This window comes from Phytophthora ramorum (assembly GCF_020800215.1).
Source record: "Phytophthora ramorum isolate Pr-102 chromosome Unknown Phyram_PR-102_s0006, whole genome shotgun sequence".
Taxonomy (NCBI): Eukaryota; Oomycota; class Peronosporomycetes; order Peronosporales; family Peronosporaceae; genus Phytophthora; species Phytophthora ramorum.
The window spans coordinates 1496634-1521855 of record NW_027150652.1 but is presented as its reverse complement, the minus strand read 5'-3'; the positions used below and the strand labels follow the sequence as shown (position 1 = coordinate 1521855).

The 25222-nt window shown below is 52.1% G+C and overlaps 9 protein-coding genes across 9 annotated transcripts; 3 read left to right on the top strand and 6 right to left on the bottom strand.

Annotated features, from left to right (window-relative positions):
- Positions 1–1960: 1960 nt before the first annotated feature.
- Positions 1961–7290, bottom strand: KRP23_7351 (putative 1-phosphatidylinositol-3-phosphate 5-kinase FAB1C; the record flags this gene model as incomplete). The annotated part of the gene is made up of 11 exons (XM_067892655.1): positions 1961–2638; positions 2718–2882; positions 2944–3414; positions 3476–3620; positions 4584–4777; positions 4855–4928; positions 5889–6039; positions 6109–6834; positions 6900–6973; positions 7045–7136; positions 7226–7290. 11 exons carry the CDS (start codon positions 7288–7290, stop codon positions 1961–1963), a joined length of 2835 nt encoding a protein of 944 aa, XP_067744514.1.
- Positions 7291–7455: 165 nt separating this feature from the next.
- On the top strand, positions 7456–10126 carry KRP23_7350 (Conserved oligomeric Golgi complex subunit 2; the record flags this gene model as incomplete). The annotated part of the gene is made up of 7 exons (XM_067892654.1): positions 7456–7746; positions 7813–9159; positions 9223–9312; positions 9382–9476; positions 9544–9621; positions 9693–9962; positions 10042–10126. The coding sequence occupies 7 exons, from the start codon at positions 7456–7458 to the stop codon at positions 10124–10126; spliced, it is 2256 nt and encodes a 751-aa protein (XP_067744513.1).
- A 108-nt stretch (positions 10127–10234) lies between these two features.
- KRP23_7349 (Cysteine synthase 2) lies at positions 10235–11893 on the top strand (the record flags this gene model as incomplete). Its single annotated transcript, XM_067892653.1, has 7 exons — positions 10235–10474; positions 10553–10712; positions 10795–10959; positions 11034–11153; positions 11221–11324; positions 11412–11470; positions 11542–11893. The coding sequence occupies 7 exons, from the start codon at positions 10235–10237 to the stop codon at positions 11891–11893; spliced, it is 1200 nt and encodes a 399-aa protein (XP_067744512.1).
- A 263-nt stretch (positions 11894–12156) lies between these two features.
- KRP23_7348 (uncharacterized protein) lies at positions 12157–13072 on the top strand (the record flags this gene model as incomplete). The annotated part of the gene is made up of 2 exons (XM_067892652.1): positions 12157–12268; positions 12327–13072. The coding sequence occupies 2 exons, from the start codon at positions 12157–12159 to the stop codon at positions 13070–13072; spliced, it is 858 nt and encodes a 285-aa protein (XP_067744511.1).
- A 154-nt stretch (positions 13073–13226) lies between these two features.
- KRP23_7347 (Glutamate--tRNA ligase) lies at positions 13227–15490 on the bottom strand (the record flags this gene model as incomplete). The annotated part of the gene is made up of 10 exons (XM_067892651.1): positions 13227–13341; positions 13416–13474; positions 13542–13721; positions 13808–14053; positions 14135–14245; positions 14322–14405; positions 14488–14895; positions 14958–15043; positions 15116–15188; positions 15257–15490. 10 exons carry the CDS (start codon positions 15488–15490, stop codon positions 13227–13229), a joined length of 1596 nt encoding a protein of 531 aa, XP_067744510.1.
- A 116-nt stretch (positions 15491–15606) lies between these two features.
- KRP23_7346 (uncharacterized protein) lies at positions 15607–17106 on the bottom strand (the record flags this gene model as incomplete). Its single annotated transcript, XM_067892650.1, has 1 exon — positions 15607–17106. The coding sequence occupies one exon, from the start codon at positions 17104–17106 to the stop codon at positions 15607–15609; it is 1500 nt and encodes a 499-aa protein (XP_067744509.1).
- A 1457-nt stretch (positions 17107–18563) lies between these two features.
- Positions 18564–19633, bottom strand: KRP23_7345 (L-seryl-tRNA(Sec) kinase; the record flags this gene model as incomplete). The annotated part of the gene is made up of 3 exons (XM_067892649.1): positions 18564–18836; positions 18903–19201; positions 19267–19633. The coding sequence occupies 3 exons, from the start codon at positions 19631–19633 to the stop codon at positions 18564–18566; spliced, it is 939 nt and encodes a 312-aa protein (XP_067744508.1).
- Positions 19634–19727: 94 nt separating this feature from the next.
- KRP23_7344 (uncharacterized protein) lies at positions 19728–20351 on the bottom strand (the record flags this gene model as incomplete). Its single annotated transcript, XM_067892648.1, has 3 exons — positions 19728–19749; positions 19820–20064; positions 20127–20351. The coding sequence occupies 3 exons, from the start codon at positions 20349–20351 to the stop codon at positions 19728–19730; spliced, it is 492 nt and encodes a 163-aa protein (XP_067744507.1).
- A 247-nt stretch (positions 20352–20598) lies between these two features.
- On the bottom strand, positions 20599–25181 carry KRP23_7343 (putative serine/threonine-protein kinase drkD; the record flags this gene model as incomplete). Its single annotated transcript, XM_067892646.1, has 16 exons — positions 20599–20905; positions 20968–21030; positions 21107–21216; positions 21284–21364; positions 21431–21479; positions 21543–22186; positions 22273–22415; positions 22488–22650; positions 22709–22807; positions 22897–23226; positions 23291–23504; positions 23576–23628; positions 23689–23928; positions 23992–24233; positions 24321–24346; positions 24964–25181. 16 exons carry the CDS (start codon positions 25179–25181, stop codon positions 20599–20601), a joined length of 2982 nt encoding a protein of 993 aa, XP_067744506.1.
- Positions 25182–25222: the final 41 nt, after the last annotated feature.

Sequence of the window (25222 nt, the reverse complement as noted above, 5' to 3'; positions counted from 1 at the left end):
ACTCAAACGCTCTAGCTCAATCACCTTTGGAATATGAAATACCCGGTTATCTTCACCGACTGACTATGGTAGACCGAGTACTGCTCAACTACCATCGATTTTGCTCAATTTTCAATTTCCGACAAGCGAACGTGCTACTGAAGGAGGTGTCAACTTCAAAGAAGGGCAAAAAGGTCCGCTTAATGGTATCAAAGCTTAACCACTACACTGTAGTCATGCCTATGGACGATCCGAGTGTGTGCCGGATAAATGCTCTCTACCTAACAGACGATGAAGTACTCAGTATCATTATTCAACCTGATAAAGAAGAAGAAGGTGCGTTGGATGTTGGAAACAACAAAAGCATTTCAAACTGGGGAAGCAGCAATATGATGCGGCAGAAAAAATTTCAGCCGGTGGCGAAGGGCATGCCAGAAAGTTTACTCTCCAAGAACGTCACCATTACTCAGCTCTATCAAAAAGAATTTGCTGGATTGAATATTAAGCCAAGCGTTCTCGCACAGTTTTCAGAGACGAGATCTAAGCTACGACTCACCAAACCAACAGCTGAGCTTCTCATCAACGCCATATTTTTTGTAGATTCAGCTGTAGGCCGCACAGAATTACCGATTCTCATGGAGGAAAGTCAACTTCCCACAGCCTTACACAAAATTATGTTGATACCGTCAATTTTAAAGATGCGGCAGCAGCACCGAGGTGATATTGTTCGCTCACGAGCAGCTATTGATGCTCAGAGGGTTTACCGTGGATTTCGACTTCGAGCCGAGGTCAAGCGAGAGAAACTGCTGAACGACATTAGGCAGCACCAAGCCGACGAGATGTATCGTCGGCTTTACGAAAATTACCTACTGCGAGAACTGAGGCGTTCCAGCTCCGTAGCGATCCAGCGAATTTACAGGGGGTATGCGTTCCGGAAGCTGCTGCGGCGTTGGCAAATCCAGGCAGGTGAGATACAACGCATCTTCCGCGGACATCGCGGACGAGTGAGAGCTGACGCATTTCGTGACGGCAGCTGCACGTTCTACATGGCACAGCGCGTTTTCCAGCGTGGGGTGTACATCAGTGGCCGTCGCGTTATGCTTATTATCGACAAGGTACGACTGCAAATGCGTGAGCTTTAGCTTCACCAATACTAAGTCATGCGTGCGATTTTTGTAGTGTGGTTTATCGTTCCGACTGGACGGCTATGATCTCGATGCCTGCGTCACCTATAACGGTTTTTTCTCTCACGCGAGCTCCACAGCTCTACTGTGTTATCTCAATTGGACGTACGGTGAAACACTGTGCGGCCGAGAATTCACCCGTAGAGGTGACAAGAGTATGATTCACAGCGTCTCGGCGATCAATGGCACGACAGCAGAGTGCTTCGTAGACTGCATCGGAGGCACGTCGCCAAGTTTCACCGTTCCTCTTGCAGATTGTATTCAAGCTATCAACTTGCGAAACCTCAGTGCTGGAGACAAGGATACCCCCGTTTTGTTGCTACCGATGACAGTAGATGATACCGGGCGTCTTGTTGAAGCGATAGCAAAACGTGTAGTTCTAGTCCCAGCGCTTCGAGTGGCCACCCAAGAGCTCAAAGCTAAAGCTTCAGCTGATTTCACGATTGCGGTTCAACCACCACCCACAATGCACTTCACTTACCAACAAGGAGCGAGTAAGAGGGCGCGTTCCAACTCGTTAAATCCGGCTGTTCTTCAGTTCGTGTATCCTGTAGCAAACGGCCTTCGGGGTGTAAGCATCGGAACTAAACATTTCCGCAGGAAGTGCACGCGTCATGCAATCCAGTTCACGAGATGCTGTTGTATTTTGCCGATCGTGTCTACGTCAGCTCATATCGAAACGATCAGCCGAGCCCTCGCTCCGCCGCCGCCGTCATTACTCCATAGTGAGTAGCAAGTAAAAAGTCCCTGTTGCAATACGTATAACCAGTTGCCAACCTTCGCAAGGTGCACGCAGTTTATTTATCATCATTGGTGCCAGACGATATCGGAGTTACGGGCATAAAATATCGCCTTATGGCGTCTCGGAATCGTTTTCCATAGAGACCGGGCTCGATAATGGTCGGAGAAGATTGTCCAGCAATCATGCCAACAGACTTTCCAACACTCTCCACACGCTTGATCAAATCAAACTGGCGCAAGTAGTCAATGATGCCTACTGTCATTTCGGACGGAGTTTCTTCATCCCCACCGGCGTCATCCCGTCGACTGCTAAGTCCCATCACCATCGAGTAGTCCACGATGTTGATAGAGTACAGGAATGCTGTATCATTCTGCACCGCCTTCAAAATAAACTGGTGGTCCTCTGCGAACACGCCCATAGGATGGCCTTTGGTGAACTCCACAAAATTGCCGTCAAGAAGGACGCGGCTGCCGTTTTGAGCGACTTCTGAAGTAGGTCGTGGCTTGGCAAAGCGATTTCTAGAGCTCCCTTTGAGATCGTAAGTTCGTGTAAGCTGCTTTTGATAGAATGCATTTTCCATCACGCAGATATAGTGTACCATCTTCTGGCCGGAATCTTTTCGGGTTATGGTCGTTTGATAGAGACCAACTGTTTTCGATAGAAGACTGGCTCGACCATCGAAGAAAATGCTCGCCATGTATTTGAAGTAACCGGGAAGACAACCCAAAAAGCTCTAATAATGCAAGTACCAAACAACAAAATCGATTAGCGGTTTGGTTCTCAGAAGCGCATACAAAACCCGCGCCTCGTACCTGCATTTCCGTCGATGAAATGTGTTTGATAACGAAGCGGTCGTCCAGCGTTCGGTAGAATGAGGCACCAGATTTACCACCACTGGCATTCCAATTTGCCACGTAAGATATTGAAAACACGAAGCCATGCAGACTGCCGTAAAATAACTCGCGAAGGACTTCAAACTAAACAGCAAAATATCAATTAGCATGAGTAGTAGGGCATGGGCACTGGGTGTGAACGCACCTGAAGTGGGTAGTATGCTATCGTCGTCAATTCCCAGCACGTACTGGACAAAGTCGACGAGGCTTTGCCTGAAAGGAGAGATAAATGAAGGGGCATCTCCACCGCAACGTGTTTAAACGGAACGTTCATCGTTGTCTCTAGAGCGGCACGCGACCAGTTCGTTGATACCACACTTGAACCGTTAAGTTTGTGCCTTTGCACAGCAACTGAGTCCACTGCTTCACGATGAACGCGGAGCTTCCACCCATCCAGCTCCTCTTCGTAGGAGTCAGTTGATAAGGCGTACGCAACGCATGTAATTGGCTTGAACTCGTCAACCAGTACCACTCGTGACTTTGATCGGTGTGGTAGGCTTGGATGACCAGCAATCAATGCATCAGGCAGATCAATGGTGAAGTCACTTCCTGGTTCAGAGCGACCAAGAACGCGGTAAAGGTCCCACAATGCCTCCTTCCAGCCAGCCCGAAGACCCTACAACATTGCCTAGCATTAATACATCAATACACTGTTGTAATTGGCAAAACCACCGTACCTCTTTTCCATTTCCGTTCCTGTCGGCCGTGAACGGCATTGGCAGTCTTTTAGATGGCTCGACGCTTGCAATGGTTGACGAAGAAGATACCCCATTTCCTGATATCAATTCTGACTCAGTCACGGTACTGAGAGCCCCACTACTCCTGCGTCGTACCAGTGGTTCTGCGCCCTCACCCCAATCAGGCTCCTTAACAATGGTGCTGGGTGTCAATGTTGATTCCTCTACGACCCGCGGGGATGAAATAGGTGATAAAACAGCTGTAGGATGAAAGGTGATACCTCCCAGTGTGAACGATCCACTGTTTGGCGCTGGTGGCGCTGCTTCTGTCGAGAGGTGCTTTTTGATCAACTTGCGAAGCCGAAGCATGCAAGTGATCCACTTACATGCCAGCAAATACAGCGCGCGATGCGTGGCATCGCAAGCACCCAAATTCTCTGCCGGTTCCTCACCCAACTGTACCAATTTATAAGAAAACATCGCATTTCCACTTTGTACCATTTTCGAGATGCACATGACTTCAAGGATGATCCGAGCGTGATGCCCCGAATCCGTGCGTTCAAATGCTTCCACGGCCTGGTTGATTCCTTGCACCTTTTCAGTAAAGGTGTTTATGAGCAACTCCAAGAGACCCTTCAGCCTTTCAAGACGAGTAGTGACTAACTTCTCCACAACTGCACGCTCAGTTTTCTCCCAGGATTTCTTCTTAAGGAGAGTGTTGCTGCTGTGCCTCAAATCTGCACGACCAAGACGAAGTGATACCTGCTTCGAGAAATCGAAGCGCGCAACGGAGGTCCCGATGTTAAAGAAAAGCACGTGTGACTCCATAGAGGTGTGGGTACAGCCAGCGGTCGGCGACTTTGGTAGTATAGGTTCGTCTGCCTCCGAGAAGAGAACCTCCAAGAATCTTGCGAACGAGTACTTGTAAATGTACTTTTCCAACGGGATGAAAGGTGTTATCACGCCATTGCATTCGCGGCACCACCTCCAATATATCACAGTCGGGTACCCGTTTTCAACAGCTATTGCCGTCTCATCGTCACCCCCAGACGTTTGAGAAAAAGAATTAGGTGTCATCATTGCCAGCAAGTTCATATCCCTCTCGGACCCCATCGTAAAGGACAGCTCACTAAACGAGCCAAACGATTTATCCGTTGCCCCAGGGTCGCTCACTTGACTCATAGTGAGTGAAAGTGATGGCTTGTTCTTGTCCGGCAGCTCTTCGAACGATATGGTTATTGTTCCTGTCCGACAGCTAAATGTGTGAACATGATCCGCCATTAAATGGTTGCACTTGGCATTCTACCAACACCGAGCAAAGCAAGGTTATTTGTAAGTTGCTCGCACTTGACAAAATCACAAAAGAAAAAAATACGTACCTGGCACTTCAGGGAGAGGGCTGCCAGCTCTTGGTTCAGAAAATTGCCGAAAGACACATCGTCATCAGAACATGCTGTAATTCGTAGGTGCTTGGCTTCGACACATTGATGATAACGAGGATTCGGAGCACCAGGGTCACGAACACGTAGCGTGGATGTTGTGCACCAGGTTGTTCGTTGCTTTTCAGTCAGGTATGCACTTTTCTTCAGCATTAGCATGTCCTTGTTCAAGCCAAGGTCGGATAGCACGTGAGCCTCCAAAAGAAGATGATAGGTCATTGAAAGCACAGCACGTGTCAACTGCTTCAATAGGCGCAATGCTGGCTTTGATGGCCCAGTAATTAGCACTGTGCAGCCATTAAGCGGATCACATCCGTCCAGATAAAGATATGTGTCAGTTCGCAAACGACTAGGCACCGCAGGTGCTTTCATAAACACGCCTGCAAGCGCATGCAAAGACTTCTTTGCAGGCGATAGCCCTTCGTCAGGTACAACTGCGATTGACTTCACCACGAAAGAGCGACACCGACCAATAACCTTTGAGGGATTTGCTTTATCCACGTGATCCACGGATGTTAGCACTTCAGCTCCAGTGTGCCGCGCTATTCGGCGCAACATTTCACTCTTGGCGTTAAGCACGATCGAAATTCGACGCTCACACAGCAGCTCTTGGGCGTACCGAGAAACATTTTTCTCCACGAAGATCACATCCGGCTCTAACGCCGATATCTTGTCCACCAGGATAGCCATATAACTTTTTTCTTGTTCCAGTAGCGTATCCAGTGAGCTCATGCGCCCGGTACCGTTCGAGCGGTCGTAGCTTATTCCACAAGCAAATAGCAAGATACGAGGATTTACAACCTGGCGCGCCATTTGCTTGTGACTCAAGTGCTTATGGCACACTGTTCCAGCCAGCCATTTGAAGTTGTAGCTCGCCTCTTTCTTGCTTGCTTGATTGCGCTTGGGCATAGCGACACTCTTCACTTTCACAAGGTTCCCGTAATTGAAGCCACTAGGCGAGCGAAAATTCATACTGAAGAGCAAATGGCCCGTCACTACAAAAGCCATGTCTTCCAAGGTCACAGTCAGCTGATCCAGGTCCATCGATTCGGACTCTGGTAAACTTGCCGATATCGATGATACTGAATGCTTGATTCCCTCGCGTATTTGCTCATGAGCGCTTTGCTGCATTGCAAAAATTAAGATTGGTATCAATCAGTACTCAAATGGCCACCCTGCAGATGTACACCTTACCATGTATTTATCCAGAGCGATGTCCCGTTGCGTGTGAAGGTTATCACTGTTGAGATCAGCCATTGCCCATTGTGTCTCTTCAGGAACCGATGAAGTATGTTGCTTAGGAGACCCTTTCGTTTTCCCCAGGTTGAGAGCCAGAACTTCGGCTTCCATTAGTCCACCACTTTCAATTGCGCCTAGCAATTCTGCGCTGGAATGTCTCCGCCTGGATCTCACTCGCGTGCGAAATCTTCGCTGCACTTCTACGCTATCCAATTCCTCAAACAAATCCACAGACTCTGTTGTAAAGCTGGTGGGATCAGTAGGCTGGTCCGAGCCAGCAGGATCACTTGAGTTCGAGTCAACAGGTGACAATAGCGTCATTGTCGCTTCGTTCGGGTCTACTGGCGGCCCGAAAACAAGTGGTGACGGCTTCGTTACGCCATTTTCACCACTCAGGCGGCTCAACGAATGATCAAACCTGCTAGAGAATGAACTGTTGGACGTCTCGTCACCCTCCACGCTACCAATCGAGTGCCGACCGTGATCATTCTCCTTTTCCTTCTTCCTCGCGGCATCTGCGAATTGGTGGCAGAACTTGCACACACGAATGGTGCCTGGGAAGCCGTGCGGAGCGCCGGAGACGAAGTTGTTGCTGCACTCGTAGCAGAAAATTTGTCCACACAGTCGGCAATGATGCCGACGTCGGAACAGTGAAAACGCCGCAGAACAGTCGTAGCATACCTAAAAGTCCCATTGCAAATGAGCCCCCAGAGTACCACAAGACCACTACCAGACCGCCATCTCACCTTGCAGAGATGATCCGGCATCCAGTACTGATTGCCAGCGGACATGGGCGGAGGTCGCGTCTTGACCGGCGACGCTGATCAAATCAGAAACCAAGATCCGTAAGTGCAGAGCTTAATATCCCCAGGTCTGTAGCTGATGCTTCACCTGCGGGCTTGGCAGCTGCAAGATCTCCTGTATCTGCGTCGGGCTCCTGGAACGTGGAGGTCATGAAGCCTGGCACTGGGAACGTCGTCAAGCTGCCAACAGATCGGAATAGGAACCCCAGCCACATACACAATTAGGTAAAGATCCATCTGAGTCTCCATCGAGACCAGGTGTTGCGCACCGAGAGGGGTCTCGATCGAGGCGCTGGTGCGGCATCGACTGCACGCGCCGCTCAGCGTCCGCCATAGCCCCGCCCTGAGAGAAGGAGAGTGAGTCCTTTCGCGCGCAGCTTCAAGTGCTTGATTTCTCTTCCGCACGCTGTGCGATCCTTAAAAAGGGGGTAGAAACTCCCTTTTAGGTACTTATTAGGGGTGAATATCATCTTGTTTGCAATTCCGCACCACCGCGATCATGGTGCTGAGCAAGTACTGCTTCGAGGAGGAGGCCTTCTCCGTGGAAGCCTTCGATGTGTCGGCCTTCCTGGAGGACTGTCGTGCGCGCAGTCCCATGGAGACGATCCACCAGGACCTCAAGCAATTCCAGACGGCGCTGGAGAACCAGCTTGTGGCCATCATCAACGAAGACTACGCCGAGTTCCTGCAGCTCTCGTCCAAGCTCAAGGGCGTGGACGAGGCCGTCTCCAGTGTGCGCGCGCCCATTCTCGCGGTGCTCAAACGCGTGGATGACGTGCAGCTTGCCATGGTACGTGGCCATTTGCTGGAAAAGAGACCGAGCGCGGCGGAGGACTAACGTTTTGTGTTTGAGCAGAGCGCGCTCCAGAACAAGATCCAGAGGCAGCTACAGACGGCGGACGATTTGCAGCAGCAAGAGAAGGACCTGCAGCTGAGTATCAAGATCTCGGAGAAGCTGTTGCTGCTGGAGGACCTACTAGAGATCGAGTCGCCCGCTGAAAGCGACGATGAGAATGAACAGGACCAGAAGGGACCAATTGACTCGGATGAAGATAGTGACGATGAGTTTGAGAACTTCGAACGCGTGAAGAAGAGTCTCGATGCCACGAGTGTGACCGAGGGCTGCGCCAAGTTGGAACGCGCGGCGCAGATCTTCGTGCAGTTGGATCTCGAGTTCATGAACGGAATGCACCTCGGCACAATCCAGAGAGAGGAGAAACGCCTTGCGATCATTGAAGAAACGCTTCTGCGTCGACTCGAGACGGAGTTTGCCACCGAAGTTTTACCCGATACGTTCTACAATCGCGACCATGCTATCAGCGCGCTCACGTTAAGCTATCTACTTCGAGCCTACGTGCTGCTACACAAGAGCCATATCCCTGAAGAGATGATTGGGCGGTTGCTGGTGCAGCCGTTTGCGGAGGAAACCTTGACGCGCGGCAAACTGGACGGTCGAGTACGCGGCTCATGCGAAGGTCTACCACAGATCTATGAATCCATCTCGGATTTCATAACTAATAAGTTTGCCGACACGCTCGCGCTGTCCGTCTGCCAAGGTGAGAGTAAATGTTCTGTAGACATTCTCGGAAACGCGATTTGGAAGCCGTTGCAGGAGATTTTGTCGACAAAGCACAGTGTCATTTTTCAGGCCGCCGACCCCGAGCGCTTCCACCAAAGCTACACGATCAGCATGAGTTTTCTGGCGGACATCGAGGACCGCTTTTGCGAGAGTGAGATCATGAAAATTCGTTTTCGATCTCATGAGAGCGTGGTTGAGTTTAAGGAAAAGTGGAATATCGACGTATATTTCCAGCTCCGAGCTGCACAACTCGCATCAAGCCTCGAAAGGTCTTTTGGTGTCAAACGGGAAGAGCCAGAGATATCGGACTCGCTATCGAGGAGTACAACAACCGCTGTTGACACCTCAACGTTGGTCTTCGAGAACTCCAAGAGCCTGTGGAAATCACTGCAGGATTGCTGGAGCGAGCGTATTTTCCTGGCGCCACTGCTCCCCAATTTCTGCAAACTCTGTGTGCAGCTCTTCGCGTATTATGTCAACATATGGAGAGAGCCTCTACTAAACGCAGTGGCGGTCCTGAACAGTGGCATCAAGGTGGACTTTGCCGCCGTGCCGCTATATTTTCTCTCGAGCGAAGAGGACTTGCTATACGCCGGAAGTGACTTTCACGTGCTGCACAAAAAGGTGAGTTCATGTAAGACTGGTATTGTGCTGGCTCTTTCGTTCACGTGCTTGATGCTCGAACAGATTTCTCAGGACCTCCTCATAGCAGTGCAGACTCATGTTGACGCTTTTACAGAAGACAGTCAGGCGTTTGTGACCGAACTTTTCCAAGAGGTGCGCCCATGCTACTTGTTCTGTACAAATGAGCCAGCCCTCGTTTTAACTATTGTTGGTTGGATTCAGCCGCTTGCGTCGCTGACCGAGCTCGAAGCGAGCTGCTGGTCGACGGCTGTAACGATGGTTGCCGCCGATTGCAAAAAAGTTCTTCCTGCAATCCGGTACGTCTTCAAATATCACTGAAAGCGCAGAGTTCGCCTAGTAACAGGTACAATGCCCACTATGCAGCACCGTGAAGGGACAGTATCAGATGACGAACAAGCCCCCGCCGACTACCCCATCGACCTACGTACCGAGCATCATTCGGTACAGCCCAGTTCTTCTGTTTCCGTGCCGGTACAGTATTAATACGTACCTTGTCTTCCACTCGTGTACAGCCCGATGCAAGAGTTTCTGGAGCAGTGGGGAGTTCACTTCGACGTAGCTAAGAGACAGCAGTTGCTCGAGTCCATTGTGGAGGATGTTTGCGAGGTGTACTCCACCTTGTCATCGGAGCTTTTGAGGTCAGCGTTGGAACTTGAGGAGTCACTCAAGAGTCGCAAGCTGCAGCGTCACTCGGGATCTAGCTCCACCCTGGCGAACAACGTTGTGTCGGACACGGAGAAAATGCGTATGCAACTGCTGCTCGATCTGGAGGAGATTCAGAGGTGCGCTATGGCTTTTTGTTTGTCCATTATTAAGCTCAGGATTGCTAATCTATGGTGCAACCACTTGCTTGACGGATAGGGAGGTAGCGGCGCTAGGGCTGGCCGTGCAGCACTGCAGCAGACTGCAGGCTGCCCTCGCCAAGCTCGCTGAGTCAGATAGCTGAAGTAGCAAAAGTTGAAGTTTCCTGATTGGCCGAAAATGTGGCGAAATTGTTGAAAGAGTGGTTTGATTGGATGATAATTTATGGTGGCAGTTGAGAGCGGCTGTGGCCATGGAGAGCAGCGGACACTGGAGCGCGTCGCTTTGGCGATGGGGTGTGTGCGTGACTGTGGCGTCGCTGTCCCTCTGGAAAGCGGTGGAGTTGGCGGTCCATGGAGACGCGTCGTGGGACCGGGTTTTCCGCAAGAAAAGTAAGAAGGAGCATTACCTGGCTGGCTTTCCTGGGCTGGTGGGCAACACCCCGCTAGTAGAGCTCACGAGTCTGTCCAAGGCCACGGGATGCAGAATTCTGGTGCGTTCGAGTGCACAGGATGTTATTGCAATGCGGGGCCCATTGCTGATGCGTTGCTTGTCCTTGATCTGATTTCAGGCGAAAGCGGAGTTCTTGAATCCGGGTGGAAGCTCCAAGGATCGAGTTGCGAAAGGAATCGTAGAGGATGCGGAGCGTCGAGGGCTGCTGAAAGAGGGAGGAACGATTGTGGAAGGAACATCGGGCAGCACCGGCATTAGTCTGTCGCTCATGGCACGAGGTGGGCTGAGAGTCATTCTTGAAGTGCGAAATGGCCGCTCTGGCTGTTGCTGACGTCGAGCAATTGTGTCTACGGTATTTAGCTCGTGGTTACAGGTGTGTTATTGTGATGCCCGATGACCAGGCGAAGGAGAAGAGTCAGCTGCTGGAGCAGTTTGGTGCCGAGGTTGTGCTGGTGAAGCCGGCTTCTATTGTGAACGCGAAACATTACGTGAACGAAGCGAAGCGTCTTGCACGCAACACCGAAGGTGTGCATACGGAGCAACAAATATGGTCTTTGCAGAATAATGCTAATGCTCTCACGTTGATGACACACTTGCAGGAGGGTACTTCACCGACCAATTCGAGAACACGGCAAACTACGACAGTCACTTCGCTACGACTGGACCTGAAATTTGGCGCCAGACAAACGGCACGGTGGATGCCTTCGTGATGGCTGCAGGTGGGTCTCCGTATATTCATTTGCGCGGGCCAGACCTTAATCTGACAAATTGTGTTCATGCTGGAAGGCACGGGAGGCACAATCGCAGGCACTTCGGCCTACTTGAAGGAACAGAAGCCAGACGTGCAGGTTTTCCTCGCTGACCCTCCAGGATCCAGTTTGTACAACAAGGTACGCCGCAACTCTTGTGATTAATTACCTGCAGCGAGCACTCGTTTCGTCTTGTAGCTGACCTCATTTAATGCGTTATTTTCCCAGGTCCGTAGCAACGTCTGCTATGCTCCCCAGCAGGCCGAGACCAAAGTGCGGCGACACAGGTGCTAACCAGTTGCTGCTCGCTGTCAATAGTAATCGTGCTAAATGCTCTCCTGTGCCTCGTGGCCTGCAGATACGACACCATCGCCGAGGGCGTGGGCATCGACCGCTTGACGGAGAACTTTTTGCTCGCCAAGGTCGACGACGCCTTCAAGGTGACGGACCAGGAAATCGTGGAGATGTCGCGCTTCCTGCTGCGCGAGGAGGGCATATTCGTGGGGAGCTCAAGCGGCCTCAACTGCGTAGCGGCCGTGCGCGCCGCGCGCAAGCTCGGGCCGGGTCACACCGTCGTGACCATCCTGTGCGACTCGGGCCAGCGCCACCTCACCAAGTTCTGGAACGAGGCACACATCCGAGACGACTGGCACCTCGAGCCTAAGGCCGAGCACCTCGAGTTCCTGGACGGCTCAACGGGGCAGCCCTAGACTAGCAATCGCCGGGCAACTTGACCACCATAGATCCCAGCCGTTTCTGAAAATAAGATCTTTCCATGGATTGCAGCATACGCGTTTTGGCCAATCATCCGGCCCCACATAAAAATAGACCATTGGTCGAAAATCGCTTTGTGCCCTTTCGCGAGCAAAGCCGGCGCGATCTTTTATTCTGCGGACTGACGTTCAATGTTGCGAGTCGGTCGCGAGTCCCGATCACTCTGCAACCCGCCCGCTCCAAGCCTCATCAAAGTTCCATGGCGACCGCCTCGACTGCTGCCATCGCCATCCCCAGCGACGTCCACGCCTTCGCCACCAGCGTGAGTCCGCGCGGCGTGGACCTGGAAGGGCGTCTGGACCTGTCCCTCGGTAGGATCGCACTGTTCGACTGGAAAGATATGAAGCCTCAACTGACTTGTGTCTGCAGACGCGCTGATTAAGGAGCGTAAGAAAGAGCACAAGCTGCTGAGAAAGGAAGAAGCCAAGAAGCTGAAGCAGAAGCCGCAGTCTGCGGACAAGAGGAAGGCGCCCAAGCAACAGAAGCCGCAGCAACAGAAGCAGCAGCAGGCGACCGCCAAGGGCGGCCAGAAGGCGCAGCGGAAAGCGCTGGTGAACAAGAACCGCGGCCTGTCGACGCTGCCAACTGCTGCCAAGGACAAGGCGGCCCAGGGCAAGACCAAGACGAGCATCGCTGCGACTACCGCCAAGCTGCGGCGTCAGATGCGGGCGGACAAGACGAAGACCAGCCGTCTGGTTGTCAGTCCCAAAGCACTGAAAGGAATCAAGCAGAGCAGCACGGCACAGCAGTCGAAGAAGAAGAAAAATGCACCGCAGCAAGCGAGAAAGGTAATGCCTCTTACGCAGCCAAAAAGTGGCAAGAAGCAGCAGGTGGTGAAGCAGCAGCCCAATTCACAAGTGAAGGCCCCTGTACGGCAGGTGATGCGCGCCAACAACAAAAAGGCCAAGTTGAGCATCACGATCACCGCCCAGGCCACCAAGAAGTCGCAGAAGAAGCAGAAGGCTGCCAACAAGGTTGTACTGCCGGGCAAGCTGTCGCAGACTCTTGTAAAGAAAGCATCCGCAGCGAAGAAGGTAGTGAAACGTGCGAAGAACCGAAAGGCGGCTGCTACCAAAGTCGTACGCCAAGTGTCTGGCCAGCGGAAGAAGAACTGAGCGTTTGAACAAAGCTCTGTTATATTCTGTTTAGCCTGAACATGAATACCATTTTTGATTTGTCCCTACTTAGCGCGAGTGGAGTTGACGGAGTTCACGCAAGCTCTAAGTTAGCTCCGCCAAAGGCTTTCTCTACAGGTGACTGATCATCAGATCAGTCGAGCTTCAATCGCTGAAGTACAGTCTCGCGACCCAGGAGCTCAATCGTGTCACCTAGTCCAGCACCAACGTCCATGCCCGTCAGGTAGTAACGAATCGGCATCAGCACCCTGTGCACACAATTCAAACCAAGCATGTGTTAGACTACTCAAGCTAGCAAGCAAGCGTCTGCAAGACAACGCACTTCTTCAGTCCAAGCTTCCGACTCTTTGCAACAGCCTTAATGCTCTTAGTGATGTGATCCTGCCATAAACAAACAAAGGTAAGTGGAACCAGTCAACATTTCACGAAGAAAGCACTCGCTACGCACCGGCGTGAATTCCTCATCAGACAAGTTGCGCAGGTTAGTGCACACATCCGCTACAAGGTCTGGTGTGCTACCATCAATGTACTTGGTCTTCATGTCTTGGGCCACCGAGGAGCTGAGATCAGGGCTCGTAAAGAACGGGATGCACAGCGGGCCAAACTCAGGAAGTGCGCTCACGCGTTCCTATACGATAGTGATGAGACGAGTAAAGCACACCATGGGTTAGGACTGAAGCTCTGATGCAGCGCCGATACCGCGCCAAACCGTACCTTCATGAGACCCATCGCTCGCCAGACGTAGTCAAGGCCGAATTTCTCCACAACATCAGCTGGGGTCAGGCTCGCTTCTTCGAGAGTCGAGGAAATCATCGGCAGCACGTCGTTCACTACAGCCAACTTATGTTCAGCCGATGCAGTTTCCTCGGCAAAAAGCGAGCGCACATGCCGAGAGTTGATCCAACGAAGGCGATCTACGTTCACAACCGAGCCTGCCTTATTTACGTGGTCAACCGAGAACTGTGGCGTAAGAGTTCAAAAAGAAAGAGGTCAGTCACGGAGAATAAATCCTTCTCCGGTCAAGGCAGTAGCCGCTCGTACATGTTTCTCCAGCTCCTTCATCTGGAAAATCTCTTGGTTATTGCCGTTCGCAGGGTTCCAACCCAAGAGAGCGACAAAGTTCACGAGACCGCTTGGCAGGAACCCCTTGTCCTGCATTAGAATTGAATAGTCTACAGTATTTAATATCAACACAAAACCAAATCAACTCCAACACTGGAAAACGAACCCGGAAGTCCTCGACAGCAACATCGCCCTGACGCTTAGACAGCTTAGACCGGTCTTCATTCAGGAGAAGGCCCAGGTGCGCCCACTATAATGGAGGGCAGCAATAAAATCGGTGAATTTGGATCCTCGACAGCAAACAAATTTATCGCATTGCAGCTGCCGCTTACAGTTGGCGCCTCATAACCCAGAGCCTTGTACAAGATGATATGCTTCGGCGTCGACGGCAGCCATTCTTCGCCACGAATTACGTGAGAAATGTGCATAGCGTGGTCGTCCACCACATTGGCGAGGTGGTATGTCGGGTAGCCATCGCTCTTCATCAGAACCTGGTCGTCAATACCCGAGTGCTCGAACTGCACGTATCCACGAAGCAGGTCTTTGACAATCGTCTTGCCCTCCGGGATTTTCAGGCGAACAGTGTGGGGCTCTCCACGGGACGCACGAGCTTCCATCTCCTTCTCGTCCAGACCGAGACACGCACGGTCGTACATTGTCGCTTCACCATGACGCGTCTGCGACTCGCGCAGCTTCTGCAGACGCTCACTCGAGCAAAAGCAGCGGTATGCATGGCCACCCTGCAGCACAAAACCTATCAATTAAACGCCAAGGCTCCATACAAAATAACTACCCTACATACCTCAATGAGCTTTTCGGCCGCCTCTTGGTAGATCGGCAGGCGCTGCGACTGGATGTACGGACCGTAGGGGCCTCCAGCATTGGGTCCTGAAGCAATAGAGAACACACTTATCAGTCCAGCTCTCAGCCTCTGTCATCACTATTGAGATCTTCGCGTACCTTCGTCCTCCTCGACGCCGCACCATTTGAGGCTGTTCACGAGCGCTTCCAGGGACCCCTCCACTTGGCGCGTCTGCACACAACGATCAGGCAATTAGCTCATCTACATCTCCACAATAGTGAATATACAAGCTGCCACACCTTATCCGTGTCCTCGATGCGCAGAATGAATTGCCCGCCGGAGCTCTTGGCGAACAGATAATTGAAGAGCGCAGTGCGCAGGCCGCCCAGATGCAAGTAGCCGGTGGGGCTCGGGGCGTAGCGCACGCGCACCACAGATCCAGGCTTATCGTTGACAGTTCGGGACGAGCAGCTACGCGCGGTGACAGCCGACGGCCGCAGCGGCACCCGGCAGCGCATGCGAGAGAGCAGCATGGCAAATGACTTCCAGCCGCACGAAATGCGAAATGTGACGAAATGGCTATCGTCATTTTTGCAATAAAGGCGTGTTATTTTTGTACCCCCGGGGGTTAACTGTCCCCAGACTCCAGTTAGGTGCGATCGGGCCTGCTCCACAATAACTGGGATCTCCTGTTCTGGGATATGCCAGGGTCGAGTCGCAAAGGCAAGGTGAGCTGCAGCGCGCCGACTGCTTTCTTGATCCGCGAGTCCGTCTCGCGGTTGCTCATGACGAGTTGTAGTAATTTGTCCAGGAATTCCGTCAATGCGTAACTCACTGGTTGGGCATTGGTGGTCTGGTTGACTACCGTCAGAAGCTCATTTAGTGTCAATGGGCTCAGGGCCTCCTGCTGCACGATACGCTCCATGGCAGGAAATAGCGCTGCTTTTACAGCTGCTCCACGGACGTGTAGGACATAGGTGCCAACATCCACGAGACCACGTCCGAGACACCCGTAATCCAGCGTCGGCTCGCTGCAGTCCTCGTTCTTGAAACCAACAACCTCCATGTACGACGCGTAGTCTTTTGGCAACGGGAACAACCCGCTTTCTGCACGGATGATCCGCTGAAGAACTTGGAGAGCTGCAAGCTGTCTGTTTTTCGGGACGAAGGGTGCATGGTACAAGCCTTCGTCTTTGCCACGATGCGCGTGGGTGACGTTTACTCCACCAAGAATGGGCCGCACGATCTTGATAGCTTGTTCGAGCATGCGCAGCTGAGCGCGTTCGCGTTGCCAGAGCGTGGTCCAGGACGCGTCCTCCGGCACTTTGCTCAGCACTGCATCAGTACTCCGCGAATTCTGGACAAACGTTAGCCGATCAGCTGCGTAGTCCACCAGGTCGGAAGACAAGTCAAATAACTGCGCGTACGGGTTTAGCATGCTGTCGACACTTTCATCGGTGAGAAACAGTGGCGCAGCTGCTGCCAGCTCTGTCAACTGTGGGTGCTTGTAGCCTGGGATTTCGTCATTCACAATCGAATACCCATAGGCAATGGCGGCGTAGTCGTACGCACCGATCGTGGCCATGAAGAAACCGTGCTTTTCAGCTTCATCCTTCGTCAGGTCCGAAAAAATATTGGCAGGTAAATAGTCCATGATCGAGGTGGAGATACCGTGCTCAGCGACAAATGCAGGATCTCGCAGTTGTTCGCGTGAATACGCTGCAGAACCAGCGAAGTTGTGGCGCAAACCAAGCGTATGGCCAACCTCGTGCATAACGATGTCGGCAAAGTGCTGAGCAATAAGTCTCTTGGGTACGTAGCCGCTTTCGTCTGCCACCACGGAGCTAAGAAGCATCCGATCAACTTGGTGGTGGGCCTCATGTGCAAGCCCACACTGTCGACTTCGACCGGTACGACCGTGCTGCAATCGATTGTTGCTCTTCGAAGGGCTCTCAGCATCTGCATCTGTGCTGTCAGTGGTATCAGCAGTGTTACGGGCTTTTGGGGGATCCACAGGAGATTTTATATCGAAATCTGCCATCACCTCGTTGAAAAATCCGTACTCGAACACGATGTCGCTGTGCAAAATCTCCCCAGACCTAGGGTCAATGACGGTAGGCCCGTAGGCATAGGTCTGTTCCGATATCATGACCGAGATGCTGTTGTACCGAAGATCTCCGAGTCGATAGTCTGTCGGCCAGTCGCTATCCCCAGGAAGTACCGCGCGAATGGCGTTTGGAAACCCAATTTGTTCGAAAGCTGGTGTCCATGCCTCAACACCAGCAGCAAAAGCTTCTCTCCACTCCATGGGCACCGATGGATCGATGTAGTACGAAATAGGCTCTTTGGTTGTGTTTCCGGTAGCGTCGAGTTCAAGTTTGCGACGGTGGATGACTGTCCTCTGCGGATCCCACCGACGATAGCCATTGCCATCGTTGGGCTCTTGGTCATTGAGACTGTATTGGGTGTAGCGTTTGGCAAAATACCCCACCCGGTCGTCTGCCGCACGTTGAGGCATGATTTCGTCTGGGAGCAGACCGATTGCATAGTTGACCTCAACAACACCGGAATGAAGTTCGTACTCGACAAACAGCATCGTGTTGCGTGCAAAGGACTCCGATGGATCTTCCAGTGCGGTGAAATCTGAGGAAGCGAGTGCAGGCGCCACGAAAAATCCATTTGCGAGGAAGATGTCAGTGGGAATGTAGTAAGCGCTGTCGGTCTCTGCGTAAATGGGCACTTTAGTAACAAATCCAGGCCATTGACTATCATCAAACATTTGCTGGAGCTCTTCGGCATTGCTTCCATGAAGGTTTGCGTAGTGGTATTCCTGTACAAGCTCCAGATATCGTTTATTAGGGGACAGCTCGAAGTGGAACGCGAAGTCATTCGTTTTTAGCAGTATCCCTCCCCGCTCTAAGCCAATCTTTACGGGTGCAGCGTGCTTAACCACAGTTGGATACACAATGAAAGAAGCGTTCCAGTGTTGTTTGCTCAGCACAAAAAGTGCTCTATCGTCCGGAGAGAACTGCACATCCAGAAAAGGCACCACCTGGCCCTGTTTAACTTCTTCGCCCCCAATAGTTTCGAGGCTTCCGAAGGAGACCGTAAAATCCTCACCAGCCACAACGTTCAGAGTACCAGGCTGATCTCGAGAAAAGCGTGAAGCTAAGCCGATGCTTACTCCCACAAGAAAGAGAAAGGAAATAGTCAGGAAGGCCGTCCTTACACGCGATCTTCTGCTGCCTGTGACGAGAAGAGACGCAGAATCGTGTTCCGCATCTTGCTCGTCTAGTGGGGCTTGTGCAATTATGCCAGGTCGTGTTCCAATCTCGATGTCAATCTCTTCATCACTTTCCGAGTCAAGCCTAAAACGTGCTGAATCCACGACTTGAGCCATCGCCACCAATGAGGTTCACAACCTTCTGTGTACGCTGCGCTTTGTGCTGCCCTGTCTTGAAGTTGGTCTTTACACGCCGTGTCGAAACGGAGAATGTCGGGAGTAAGAGAAGCCTCGATCAGTCGTTTTTGGCAATGAAATGCTAACGAGTTGTAGGGGTTTCAAATGTTCTGCGGCATCGACATCAGCATCTCCGGTTGCTGTCACTATTCTTGATACTGCTGAAAGCGTTGAACAAACGAAACCACCACCTCCTCGATCGCTTTGCCTCGCACAAGACCTGGGAAGTCGCTGGCTGAGCTCTTTTTGATTGACGCAAGATAGTCTTTCCGGTGTTGGTTCAATTGAGATGCCAGTTTCGCCTTCGTCATACCAGAAGATAGAGCACTCTCGTCTTGAAGTTGAGCTGATATCCACCGACGCAGCTCCAAGTCAACAAGATGAAGTACGCTTTGCTGGGTTGTCAGGCGATCGCGGCGCTAACGAAGGCATAGGCAGGTATTAGCTTTCTAGAACGATAATAGATGGATAAAGGTGAGTCTCACCTGCTGAGCCTCCTCCTTTTGCTTCTCGATTCGGAGTAAACGGCGCTCTTTGAGTTCATCCCCCGCTCGCACTAGTAACGCATCCATGACCTGTCCAATCTTGGAGTCATCGTCCGTATCATTCAGCTCAAATGCATTGGCCTCCCATAAATTTTGATGACCGTTTGGAGCCTCAAAAGCATTCGCCATCCGTTCAAATACCCCAGCAGGAACTCGAGCACCACCACTTCGAGCAGCATTCCGTTCAAGGCAGATTTCTGTAGGGACATTCACGTACAGAAGTGCAAAGCCACAGTTCACTACAAGTCACCAATGACATGTTAGTTACGGTACTGCTTTACATTGTGTGAACACGATGGCTTACACTTGGTGGCAAGATGGAAAAAGCGCTTGCGCAGGCTTCGATACTGGAAGTTATCGTCGACGAGCACCACTAGTTGCTGCGCCGCGTCGTTGGTTATTGGCGGAGCCTCATGCTGTTTTAAGCGCTTGCCGACGCGCGCCACCATCTCTTGTTGACACGCTTTCCATTTGTCAGGATCGAAGTCTGTTGGTTTGCAATCTTCACCTCCCACCATCACTTGCTCATAGAGGTCGTCAAGGGAGATCCGCTCGTACAGCCTCGTGCTGACACTGCCCCTCGCCACCAGATGTTTCACCAGTGTCGTTTTCCCAGCGGCGGGGAGTCCACATACGAGCACAAGAACTGCATCCCAAGAACTCCCAGACATCTGCTCCCCAGAGAGAAAATTCTGAAGTGAAACTGCATTGTCACCTTAGGATACAGTCACATGACCTCATAAATACCAGCGATGGTGTCTCCCATTAGAGCTCCTCCTCGTGGTTTCTGTCCGTAGTTAATCCACACGACAATTACCACGCAGTCGTAGAAGCAACATCACACAAAGAGTCCCCACCTTGTTTCTCGACGCCTTCGCATGCTGCTCGCCGCTGGTTTCTTGGCGGTAGAGTAAACGCTGAGGCGATGGCGGTGCTGCTGAGGCGTAGTCGTTGATTTGTGTGTGGAGCTGCTCTTCCTCTCGTCATTAGCTCGTTTGGGGACCAGGTCGGCGATCGGGTGGATATGCTGGGGTGCCGCCTCTGCCTGCTGCCGCTTTTGAGCGCTCGCTGTCCGTGCACGACGCCGAGTGTCCTGCTCGTCCTGCAGAGCAACCATCTGTTAGTTTTCAGCCAGAGGTCTATAAGGATCACTCGCATCCCCACCGCTAGTTTCCTACGCGCCAGGACGTCGACGCGTCGCTGGAGACGCCGCAACTCGCGCTGCTGTGAGCGATGCAGTTGCCACTTGCGCCACTCGTTAGGCACACCCACCAGCGCAAAGCGCAGGATGAATGCTAGCAGAGGCAACAGGATGTTGAGCAGGATGCACAGGAAGCCGAAGAACGCCACAAGCTCCAGCACCAGCGCCATCACGTCGACCGCTGTCATGCTGATGATCAGTCGTTTTCAGCCAATCGTAGACAATAACCACTGAGGTTGCAGTGATTGACGCGATGCAAGGAACACTCGGCTATTATATCAACGTTCTCTGCCTCGTCGATAGTTTAGGCTTGCTTCTCTATCACCATGCTATAATACGATCAAGGACATGCAGCTGGAGGTCTGCTAGTCTCACAACAACAATTATGGGCGAGGACACGCAGCTGGAAGTCTGCTGGTCTCGCAACAACAATTATTATGGGTTCGGCGTGATACCTGCCTGGTGGTAGCCACCCTGGAATGTGGGCGGGAGGTCGATGCTGGCCCCCAGATCCAGTAACATGTGCTCCAGTCGAGTCACGATCACGTCAAAGGAAGGTCGGTCCGACGCGTCCGATTTCCAGCACTGGGTCATGAGATCGATGTACTCGCTGTCCGCGCCCTCGGGGACTGGAGGCCGAATGCCAGCGTTGATCGTCTTGTTATAGAATTTGATGGGGGCCATCCCGATGAACGGGTTCTGCAACCCACCGGCGATCATTTCCCACATTACAATAGCAAAACTGCAAACAATAAATTAGCGTCAGCGATACCAGGCATCATACAACGGGATAGCAATGCATACCTCCAGTTGTCGGCCTTGAATGAATATCCCAAGTCTTCGTCCAATAAAACCTCAGGGGCAACCCTGCAAATGCAAACAACCAAAACTGATCAGAATACCACACTTCACTACGCTCTATCAAAGTGCTGGCTATGCTCACCATCCAGTTGTACCACATTGCGTGAACGCAGTATCGGTATCCAGCACCTTGCTGATACCAAAATCGGCTACCTTGACTCGCCAGTCATCGTCCACCAAGAAGTTGTGGGACTGCAAAGCGCAACGAGTCAATAAAGCTATCCATTGGTTCATATCGCAGTAGAGGTCTAATGCTCACCTTGATGTCACGATGAATAATGCGCATTGAGTGGAGATATTGGATGCCTCGTGCTGCATCAAGCATCATTCGTATTTTGAACTACAGGAAGCAAGCTCAATGTTAGCATCGCTCTCACACAGACAAAAAGGAAACACGAATTCATACCTTCCAAGGAATTGTCTCGAAGTTGTTGCTGTGAATCACTTCATATAAACTAGAGATATTTTGTCAGTAGGAACGCTAACCCACAACAGCAAGGTATTTTCACCCGTCGTACCTTTTGCGAGAGCAATACTCCGTCAGAATCATTAGTTTCGGGTCTGTGCATGCTCCGATAAATAACACGATATTCGGATGCTTCAGTTTCCTGAGCAGCGCTACTTCTTGTCTGTAGTCGCCAAGGATTTTATCCGTCAATCGAGCGTAACGGAATGATTTTACCGCCACCTCTGCAGCACTGTTCCGGTTTATCCAGAGTCCACGGTACACAGTAGCCGCCTTTCCGCAACCCAGCTCATTCTCCTTACCACCAAGGATATGAATGCTTTCGTACGGAATTTCGAGATACTTGTTCTGCGACTCGAGAACGCGTGCCTGTTCCTGCAAAGTCGAGACGTCTTCTTTCGCAAGCTCCTCTGAAATCGATCCTGTCAAGGAGGCAGACGAATCAGCACGGTGGACAACCGGGTGCCGAGATCTTGATGACGGAGAATCCTCTTCTTTCTTCTCGTGGGATACAGCTTCTTCGACCACATCAGCCATGCGTGCAACAGGCTTGAGGTCCTCACTCGCCTTCCGCCGAATTAAATAGTGCGTCACAGACAATATCTTTCTCAACTCCGCCTCGCGGGCTTCCACTCCTCGCTGCACTTCGTGTCGTCGCTCAGCTGAAAGACTCACTGCGGCAGCACCCGAGTTGATCTACAATCGGAAAGAAAAGAAAACTCGCGTCAAATAATACTATCCACAAGTGCAACGTTTACTGAATGCACAAATGTTGCGCATACCTGCTCGACAAGTTTTGCAAGAACAGAGTTCTCGCCGTTATCCTTGTCGTCGACGTGAATTTTGTCACCGTGGGCAAGTCCAATGTCATTCCGGATGCCAGCGTTTTCATCTTCCAGCATCACCGCAGTCGACAGCTGAGAATCTGAAGGATTCACAACCGTCGATTAGATCTCCTCGTTTGTGAGCACTAGCACGTGCAGCTATAGGAACAAACCTTTCGCCAGATCATCCGTCTGGCGGATCCACACAATACGCTGGCGGTTCATTGGGATGCCAATATTTGAAGCGATCTCCTGCCGAAGCACACCAACTGTAGCATCGAAAGGAATCTCCAAGCATACGGGTGCTTGTGTGTCACCTGAAGCTTGAACGCAAACCTGTTTAGAGCATATTAGGCTTGGTGGTGACAGCAGCAGCGCGGCATCCACAACGTACCACTCGAAGAAGCATGCAGTCATTATCGACTGCTCGCCTAATACGCTCGCGAATAGCTTCTTCTGAAATCTCCGAAAGCGTGCTCGCAAAGAAATGGACCTGCATACGTGACACAATATGCGAGAGTTCATGAGTAAATCTTTAAGGTATCGACGGCAATGTTCCTGTATCTTAATCGAGGAACGTACATGGTGAGGGAACACGCGGTAAATTTCACTACCGTGGACGTGGGCTGTGACAGCACGCTGAAGCTTTGAGGTGGATGCAAACGAATCTCGACGCTGGGGAGATCGGTCTCCGTTAGAACCCGGACCAAACCATAGTTCGATCTCATCATCTGAAGTGCCTCCGCTCCAGCCACTTTCCACGCCTTGCCATGTTACCAACACGTACTTTGACACGATTCGCTCAGTTCCGCGATGCAGCGGTACGTCCACCCGCAAGTAAATGTACATTGTGCTTCCTTCCTCCAATACCGAGGTGATTCCGCCGATGCCTTTCAGTGCGTATAGTCCAGTCTGTCGCATGGGAAAAGAAAACGTTACAGAGCCATATCCAACCTGTTTATGGATCTAAACGCACCATGCCCTTTTCCACAACGATCATCCTTTGCGTCGAGCTCTCTATATCCGAGTTGTCATAGCCGCAGACAGCCCAATTAAACGGTGAGGTATCCGATCGAATGTCCTGCACCGTTTCCGTCACCTCTGGCATGAACTCAATATCATTCGTAATAAATCGCCGTGAAGAGCTCCGTGGCCGCCGACGCGGGGTCTGCAAAAACACCGATCCATCCCTGTCGACAAAACACCAGCAACCACATCCCGATAAGTCTCAATTGCCGCAGACAGCAAGCTAACCACGTACAGAAGCTCCTCCGGGTTGTGTAGCGTGACGTGCGCTACGGCGCCCATGTGTTTCTGTAGGACAGCGCAAGCAGGTCAGTCTCCATCGCTGTCTCGAATTGCGCAGTCACTCACCCTAATGACATAGTTGAACTCCGCGTACTTGGTCCGCAAGTAGATGGGGATGTTGCGTCCCTTCCAGCAGAACGACAGCACGTTGGTCGGAGCCGAGTTCTCGTCGTAGCAGTCGACGCTCGTGAGTCCGTAGCACAGCGCGTTGGGTGAGAAGAGCTCAGGTGGCCACTTGGACTGGTCCGAGATGCTGCCGTGTCCGGACGCAAGCACCTTGAGCGTGTTCCTCTTCTCGCGCTGGTCCTGCATGAGTCCTCAAAGGTCAACACAATCGCCAAGCGACACCTACCGGTAGAGAGCACCCACCGCGAAGGAGAAAATAACCCACGTGGGCGAGTTCTTGGTCTTGATATCGTGCAGGACGCCGTCCACCTGGCTGAAGCGCAGGTCCTGCGCCTTGACGGTGCGCACAAACGTGTGCGGCACCTCCATGCCGTTGCGCTTGGTGTGGGCGAAGCACAGAATCCTGGCGAAAGTGTATGCGGGCCTCTGGAGCCCTGAGCGGTGGTTTTTGTCCTGACTGGGCCCGAGTCTTGAGCCTCCGAGATCTGTCACAGCAAAGCGTAACACACACGCGTCAGCTTCTCCCCCCGACCCCTTCCTCGCTGTCGCTGCTGCTCGCTGTGTGTACCCACCTAGTGCGCCGGTTGTCTCGCTGAGCCTAGGAGAGAGAGCGTCGGCGGCATGCGCTGCCTGCCCTTGAGTCGCCTCCTGCCTGCCTGAGTTCCGCACTCGCTTGTACTGGCGTCGGGGTGTCTGCGCAAAACAACCACGGTCGTACCGTCGCCGCGGCCGCTATTGGCGGATATCTTTGTCTTAATTCAGCGATTGGACGAAAAGCGCCTCAACGATTTCACTATCGACTTGAACTGCGCAGTTCGGACTCGGGCTCACTTTGACCTGGTCGTCAGAGAAGCGTGGTGCCAGTCAGCCAACCCCACGGCTGCATTATGGCGAGCAGTGGACTGCAATTTCACCACCTACATTGTCGACGGCGGGTGCCGAATTGGGGAAGTCGCAGCAGGTCAAGCACTAAGCTTCAATGCAACCTGACTAGTGACTAGCTACTAAAGACCCTGGTGCTGCGAGCCGCGAAAGAATGTGCAATCTACTGACGAGATTTTACGCAGTTGAAGTGTGGCACCAGCAGGCCGAGCGGCACCGCCATCAAACTCCATAGCTCACCGCCGCGACAGGCAAGACAACCACAGACGCAAGGAAAAGCAACGAGCGCAGTAAGTAGGGCATACAAATAGTCCATTCGATCTGTGCGTTTACGAGTAGTAGAGCTCGAGGCCCATGCCGTCGTGGATCTCGTAGTCCTCGAGCGTGATGTGGTCCTTGTAGATGGTGTACCACTTCTGGATGCGGATCTTCTCGGGCCGCGTGCCCACCTGCGCCGCCACCAGCTTCTTCAGGTCACCCACTGTGTCGTCCTCGTTGCACTTGACATAGATCTTCTTGCCCACGCGGTCGTTCAGGATCACCTCGATCATGCTCGTTGTCCAGGCAACCTCAGTTGTCGTCTCTTCCAGCG